Source organism: Formica exsecta, unplaced genomic scaffold (assembly GCF_003651465.1).
Source record: "Formica exsecta isolate Colony F162 unplaced genomic scaffold, ASM365146v1 scaffold696, whole genome shotgun sequence".
Lineage (NCBI taxonomy): Eukaryota > Metazoa > Arthropoda > Insecta > Hymenoptera > Formicidae > Formica > Formica exsecta.
In genome coordinates, this window is record NW_021853462.1 from 99708 (window position 1) to 107521 (window position 7814).

The following is a 7814-nucleotide window of genomic DNA, read 5'->3' on the forward strand; positions in this document are numbered from 1 at the left end:
GTCGTGTTTGCGCTTTTATGCGTTTTGTGCTATTCTGCGTCTTGTCTCGCCGTCAAGTTCTCGAATTGTGGTGAGTATATGCGTTTTGCGAAATTTTCACGCAATATTCTTAGGTGATGAGCGTTGTATATTGTATCGATCATCCTGATTTTCGTGCCTTAAAACTTTGGTAGGAAAATTCATACTGGATTACAATGTAAATCCGCGCCATACAAAATTAAAATTATTAATGTTATAGTCGATATTAATAACAATTGTGTGCAGTGCTTTAAGAGTATTTTCAGATAATTGTTTATTGCACATTTAGAATCTTTAAATCTTTATAGGAACGTTAAAATGATTGTAATGGAAAAAGAGAGAGACATTCGTGCAAAATTAGATATTATGTTAATTAACGTTAATTATAATCAATGTTAGTGATAATTATAATGGTGAAAAAGAGCGCTACATTTTTCACGAATTTTATCATGTTTATCGTATTATCGTCTAAAATCATAGAAGTTTTGTAATATGTCTTGAAGGAGATAAAGGTCGATATGAAGAAAGAAAGGCAATCGGAGGTCCATTTACATTACCTATTATTTTTAGAAATGATAACTAAAGCAAATGGATTATTTTAATTATCATTTTAATCTTTTCTTTGTTTGCCTTTCCAAAGTCTTTCTAGGTACACATCTGTTTGAACACGAATAGTATATCTGTAAGTGAAACTGATAGATTTCTAATTTCAATGAGTTCAGATTTCAATGGACAGATATAGATATGCACAGACTCTAACAATAAGTATATATGAATGACTGTTATAGCTTTTTTTGATAACGTAAGAACGCATCTATTATCACAAATGCCTCTAATTGCTTTTTGCTTTTTTATTGTATTATTGTATCTATATCATAGGGGAAATAAAATCCCCTTCGAAGATGATATATTATATATATACAGGGTGTCCCCAACTTAAATGTCAAAACTTTAGGAGCGTATATGGGACCGATAAACTAAGACAAAAAGTCCTTTAGAGATTTGCTCGTTTTTGCTTTGTTTTGAAGAAAATCGCAAAAAATGAAACAAATAATTTTCACCAAAAATCCTAAAGTTTTGACATTTAAATTGGGGACACCCTGTATATGTAAATAAAAATAGCAATGACAATTCTCTCTTGTAATTATTTCGCAGCGATCGCGGGATTTAGTATTTATTATTTATCGTAAAAGGATAGTAAAAAATGTATTCTTTTTTTGTTATAATTTCTAAAGAACTTCTGTAGAATAGCATTATACCATTTTTCTTTAAAGTGCATTTTGTCTTGTTTCCAATTGTAAAACTGTCTCCCCGATTATATTATCAAATCATAATGTGTATGACCTGTCAAAATCAAGAGTGAAGATGTGTGTAATGTATATGTCATTTACCGGAAAAAATAACAATGTGACTCATGCACGCATGTTACTTGTCTTACGCGAATGTTAACTTATCGTTTGAGATAAGAATGAAATAATGAATAATGACAAAGTTCGATGCTAGTCATCAGCAATAGGAATCATTTATCAAAGAAATTTCTTATTTAAGGAAACTTTTCATTGAAAATTGTAATCGGTTTCTTGAAATTTTATTAGTAAATATAATATACATATTTCATATATATATATATATATATATATATATATAATTTTATATATATTTATATATACATATCATCGCATTCAAATTTTCAAGTCAAATAATGTTAAAACTAATATTTTCAATATTCTTGAAAATTATCATTTTTTAATATATTTAATATATTGTTACTTATATATATAGTATATTTGTGTGACAAATTTAACACACATCTATGATATATTTCTTACATGTAGATTATTTACTATACATATTTAGAGTGAGATATAATTTATATTAATTTTTTTTCCATTCTATTTCAGGTTCAACATTGGGCACATTTACGAATGTATCGGTCTCAGGATGTCAAGCGTCGGATGAAAAATGTGCTTTAGTGCGCGGTACTAACGCATCAATATCTATTAACTTCATACCGAGTAAGCACTTGATAAATTATGTTTGAAAAGTCAAAAAATATTAATAGGTTTACATATACATATAATTTTGTGTTATCTATTCATAGCGATTATTTGCGCATTTTTTTGCAGACAAGAACATCACGCAAGTCTACGTACGTGTATATGGCATATTGCTTGACATTCCAATACCTTTTCCTTTTGATAAACCTGATGTATGCAAGGATCTTAATGATGGAGTCGCTTGTCCTCTGCACAAGGATCAAGAGTATCATTACACAACTTCATTGCTTGTGCAGAAAAAATTCCCTTCGGTAATTGGCATTTAAAATTCATATTTATTTTTTTGTTCTTATATATTTGCTATTTCTACTTTTACTTTGAATTTAATTTTAAATTTAATCTAATTTAGATTTGATTTATATATTTAAGTTAAATCTCTATATATATATATCGAGACGTGTTACTAAATTTTATTTTAATAAATTCAAAATTCAAAATTTTTTAAAAATCTAATATTAAGTTTTATAATATAATAAATAAAATAAAAATTTTTTTAATGATTGAAAATGTTATCTTTTATTATTTGTTCTTCAGGTGAATGTGAATATTAAATGGGAGCTCGTGGACGAGGATGGAAAAAATATAGTATGCATTGAATTTCCAGCCAAAGTTAAGTAAGTCAAAGAACTCACAATTCTAAATTAAAAAATTAAAGAAATTACTTTACTAAAGTGAGTTTGTGCCAATTCCAAAATAAAAAATATATCGATATATTATTTAAACTTAAATATTATAAATATGTTAAAATGCATTTGTAAGGAAAATAAATAAAGCATAACAAAATAAAAAAGACTTAAAAAAATATCATCTATAATATATATTTTAATACATGTATATATTTTACAAATGTCAATGTTTTAACAACAGTTATAAACAATTGAAGATAATTATAAATAAAAATAGAGCAATTAATTACTCTGACATATTAACCTTTGGATATCTGTTTTATTAGATATTTTTGTTTATGAGGTTTTTATTAAAAATATTTTCTATATTAGATCTAAAATTTATAATTAAACTATGATAATTCATTCTAGAATTTTCTTGAAGCTTTTGTCTTCTCACTACAGCCATATTAAATTATGATATCAGAAAAACCAGTTTTTAAAAAATTTGTTTCACACAAGAAAAAGATTCACATTAAATTCTTGTTTTTAATATGTCATAATACAACATAACCACAATGAGGGACCACAGGAGCCTTTAAATAACTAAATAAAACAGAATATTGAAGGTAAAAATAATAATTTGCTGATTAGTCTAATCAACTCGATGATTAGCGAGTCATCGAGTTAGATGTTAGTTATCACAATTAAAATACTGAAAATATTGGTGTTCAGGTTTAGCTTCGAGTTTTACTCTTTTTTTTAGCTACATTATACACTTGCTGTATTTAAAAGAATAGGGAAGGAAAATCGTATGCATAAAGTGCAGCTAAAATAAAAATTAAATTTTGTCAGTTTGATTCAATACAAATCTTGGTAACTTTGTTCTCCCATTTCTTTTTTTTTAAATGATCTCTCTGCTCTAAATTATTATCAACTGTTAGTCACATCCTCAATCCTATCTGGTTGATTATCCAGGTCAATTTGATGGATCGTTCGTTTGCTACATTGACCTTCCAAGCTTTGTTGACTATGTTTCAACATTTTCTCAGCCTTATAGATGGGCTCATACTCTCTTAGTTGCATTATAAAGCCCTCATTTGGGTTTATACAGAACCTTCGCTGCTGCACTAGCATGTATGCTTGCCTACAATAAACATTGGAAGGATTTATTGCTATTGCAATTTTAATGAAAACAAAAATTCATAGAGTAATTCATGAAATGAGTTTTCACTCTCTCTTGTCAAAAAGTAGAATGAGCTAGAATCTTTTTATATTTTTCAATTATAAAAGTTTTATATAATTTTATATTCAAAATTTTGGACAATTTTAAATCGAATGATATAGTATATAAGTTATAAAAAGAAAAAGGCTTACACTTGTGAAAGTTCGTATGTTTCCATAATATACGCTAAAATCAACGCGGCAGATCTCGATATGCCAGCATTTCCGTGAACCAAAACCCGTCCGTTTAAATTCAAACTTTCGTCAATGAATACTTTTACCTTCTTGAAGTGCTGAATAATATTTTCCGTCATCGTGTCGGCAATATCCAAGACTAGATATCTTTAAAAAATATAATAAAATATACATACACATATAGATAGAATGTTGCAAGAATGAGAGAATTAAGAGAATATTAATTAAATCAATTAAATAGATCTTAATAACATGTTAAAAATATGAAGAGAGATAATATAGCGAAATCAGAAAATAATATAAGATTATGTATTAAGATATTAATAAAATTAAGAGAATAAAAAAAAAAAAAGAATTACAAAGAATCAGAGCTTTCGTCAAAGGGTTTTTTAAATTTTTCTAATTCTCTTTTGTGTTAAATGATTTTATTCATAACTCTATCATAATTAAGAGGCACTACGTACTTGAATTTATGGGGAAAGTTAGGCTTTACAAAATTTGCCTCAATAGCTTGTCTGACGCAAATTATATGTGTTATTCCATGATCTAGCAAAGATTGTAAATTGGAACGGCTAGCAGCACTATATGGGCCAAGAAATACCCCAGGTACCACCTCCTGTATGTGATGCAATAGATTTAGTTTTACTAATGATATATAATCTTCTTCTCTCTTTCTCTTTTATAAAAATAAGAGAAATGAGAAACTTATTTATCCATTTTTTAATTAAACTTTGTGAAACTATAAAAATCGAAAAGTAAGTGTTTTCGCAGATTTATATTTGTATAACAATTTTTTATCAATATAATTAGCAAAATATGTTGATAAAATTTGATCTTTGTTCTAGAAATATGTCGTATATTGTGTTAAATTATTACCTGCATGTGCCTTCTCATCGTGTATGTCCATTCTTTAGGTCTGCTTAATCCAAGAATATTAGGTACTCCTACACAGTCCTCAGATTTGATCCTGTTGCTTTCCTGCAATATTGATATAACAATTATTTATATTATTCATTAAATATATTTTAACAAAAGCTAAGAGAAATGAGTAGAGCTAAATTTTTGTCAGTTTTGACTCTCGATCAGCTGTTTATATAACCTCGTTGGGAGGGATGTTGTCGTTGCCGTCCATCGACAGCATCGCCATATAATTTTTCATGCACACCCGATGGCCGAAGTATATACGAATGAAAAAACGAACTTAGAAACGTACTCGTGTCGTTGTTGTGATCGCGATCACGTTTTTTTCACGATGGCCATTTATATGCAAAAGATGCACTCATTCTTGTCAGATTCACTCAGACTCAGATGACCTCTGGTCGAAATCATTGTCAGCACCGACTATTGATGCCGATAGATGTCGCCAGCTGTCAAAAACATATGCTTTTGCCAGCTGTCAAAAACATGTGATTCCGCCAGTTGTCAAACACATGTGCCTCGTCGTGTTTAATCACCAAGAAATTAACTTTAATAATAATAATGTTAAAGAACGGTCTTTAACATTATAATTATTATAATTACAATCTTAGATCGTAATTATAATATAAAGAATTTTACAATTAAATTTATAAATTTATTTTTTAATTATTATTATATTATGAATATTATGATTTTCTGGGATCAAATATTGCAATTATTATATATATATATATTCAGAGATTTCAATAGTTTACTTAAAATGATTAAAGTTATTAAATATTTCTAATAATTTGCTGTTTTTGGAACTTAGATACTGAAAGATTTAAGATAAAAAATTATTTTTTACTGATATTATATATATTTTCTTTATAATGTGAAATTTCTGTTTCGAAAATGGAACATTTCGGCCGTTAATAGTTAATGTTAGTGATTAATGTTTCTTTTTTGCATGATATTTCAACGTACACGTCGATCTCGCGACTTGCTAAGAAAACGACGATAAATCATGTGTAAGACCGACATTAACGAAATCGCTGGTGAATGTTCTAAAACATTTCAGTGCGAAATGTTATTAAAGAAATATCATATAGTTGTTTTTTTATATATAATTGATATTGAGAAAAATATTGCCATATGGTTCGATATCTGGCAGTGTATTATATCCCGCGATCATTTCTTAAGTCTTATATCAATAGAAAAGCGTTTTTGATACATCCATATTTTTTTCTATATTTTTAAAATTAACATATCTTTTTATAAATATAATTAAAAATCTCGTAAAAAAGGGAGCTTTATCATTATCTATCGTTTGCCTTTTCAGCTTTTTGTGACAAAGTTGCTTAACTTTTCAAAGAAATATCTTCCATCGAATTAATGATTATTTTTCTTACACAATCGTGCAAATAGTATCGCTAATTATATATTCGTTATGATAAACACGTTACATATCGCACTGCCAAACACAGGTGAGCAGAAAAAAATTAATGATTTGCAAAGCGCTCAACAGGACGTGTAATAACAGAGTCTGCGATTCTTATCCTTTCGCGTATCGGGGAAAAATTTTCAAATGTAGGAAATATGCAGAGCGCTTTCGGACATATTAGGCATCGGGGGAGGGAGAGACGTAAGTATGTAATTTAGTTACGAACTATTTAATGCGTTTTACGACGGTTTCTGGTTGCGGTAACCGTTCGTTTTCTTCCGGGATACGGTAATACGATCTTATTTCGATCGACGACGTGCCACGCTTTCGCGATGAAAGTCCGCGTATGTATATATGTATGTATGTCCTGCACATGTGTGACTAGCTTATGTAGTTTCAGCTTATGCATTCTTCGTAACGCGTTTCGCGCCGATGAGGCTTATAAAAAATGCGAGAGTGATCACTTCCGCAGAAACTATGATATATATTCCGTTCGCTCGGTTATGTATTTTTGAATTGCACTTTCATTTTTAATTAGGTTTTGCATTATTTATTTAAAAGCCAAAAGCGACTTTTTTTGTGAATTGGATAGAAAACATATACACGTATATAATTTGCTGGAAATATATAGAATTTAATTACAAAAATCAAAATCTGTTACAAAATTAAAATATAATTTATATATATTCATATTCCTCTGTATTTGTTACAATAAGTCGAGGATATATATAAAATTCATGAAAGAATTCATAAAATATATTAAATTTTTTAAATTCATTTTCTTCATATTTTTATGTTGACTGAAATATGTCAGGTTTCCATTTTACTGGCTCTCGTATTTTTTATTGTGGAACATGGATAAATTGCATGGTACGGTAACATTTCTTTGCAGAGTGAATAGCGCTGGCAATAAATCGTTGTCATTTGCGCAGCGCAATTCGAAGTGCTTGCAAGTGAAGGGTATTGGATAGCACCACCCATTTCATCACATGGAGAACCGTATTATCTCGCGCGTGTAAGAAGCATCAGTTCCATGTTTGTCGCTCTCAAAGTCATTGCTGGGCATTCTGAAGTAAATTAATGGCATTTATAATCAGAAGCATTAAACTCCATCTTAGATTGTTTACAATTCGTGACAAAGCAAATTAATAATCAATTATAGAGATTTCGGATAATATTATAATTACTATTTTTATTTTAAATTATATATTATTAATTATGCAAAATAAAATTGAATTTTTTGTAGAACATATTTTTTTAAAATTTACTTAATGATTTTCTTAGCATAAGATGCTATTTACAATTTTATGCATGGAGTTACAATTACAATTGTATAAATGAAAAAAGTTTTTTATACGATTTACAATTTTTTTT

At 28.4% G+C, this 7814-nt stretch overlaps 2 protein-coding genes across 3 annotated transcripts in view; one reads left to right on the top strand and one right to left on the bottom strand.

Annotated features, from left to right (window-relative positions):
• LOC115243187 (NPC intracellular cholesterol transporter 2 homolog a-like) overlaps positions 1–2858 on the top strand; it is a 3726-nt gene extending 868 nt beyond the window's left edge. The window contains exons 2-5 of one of the 2 annotated variants that reach the window (XM_029819968.1): positions 1–70; positions 1920–2033; positions 2145–2326; positions 2610–2858. In XM_029819968.1, the coding sequence (XP_029675828.1) occupies positions 1–70; positions 1920–2033; positions 2145–2326; positions 2610–2693 (450 nt within the window). In that variant the 3' untranslated portion in view covers positions 2694–2858. The remainder of the gene's footprint in view (positions 71–1919; positions 2034–2144; positions 2327–2609) is intronic. The other variant, XM_029819969.1, reaches the window with a different exon arrangement.
• A 23-nt stretch (positions 2859–2881) lies between these two features.
• Positions 2882–5432, bottom strand: LOC115243186 (serine/threonine/tyrosine-interacting protein-like). Its single transcript, XM_029819967.1, has 5 exons — positions 5199–5432; positions 4976–5077; positions 4564–4715; positions 4058–4246; positions 2882–3827 (listed from the first exon to the last, which is right to left on the bottom strand). Exons 1-5 carry the CDS (start codon positions 5256–5258, stop codon positions 3614–3616), a joined length of 717 nt encoding a protein of 238 aa, XP_029675827.1. The 5' UTR covers positions 5259–5432; the 3' UTR covers positions 2882–3613.
• Between the last annotated feature and the right edge of the window lie 2382 nt (positions 5433–7814).

Excerpts from the sequence above, each read along its gene's own strand:
- LOC115243186 (XM_029819967.1), bottom strand. The coding sequence starts at position 5,258 with ATGAAAAATTATATGGCGATGCTGTCGATGGACGGCAACGACAACATC. Across the intron at positions 5,078-5,198 it reads ACAACATCCCTCCCAACGAG|GAAAGCAACAGGATCAAATC; the intron begins GTTATATAAACA and ends TCAATATTGCAG. Across the intron at positions 4,247-4,563 it reads AACTTTCCCCATAAATTCAA|ATATCTAGTCTTGGATATTG; the intron begins GTACGTAGTGCC and ends TATTTTTTAAAG.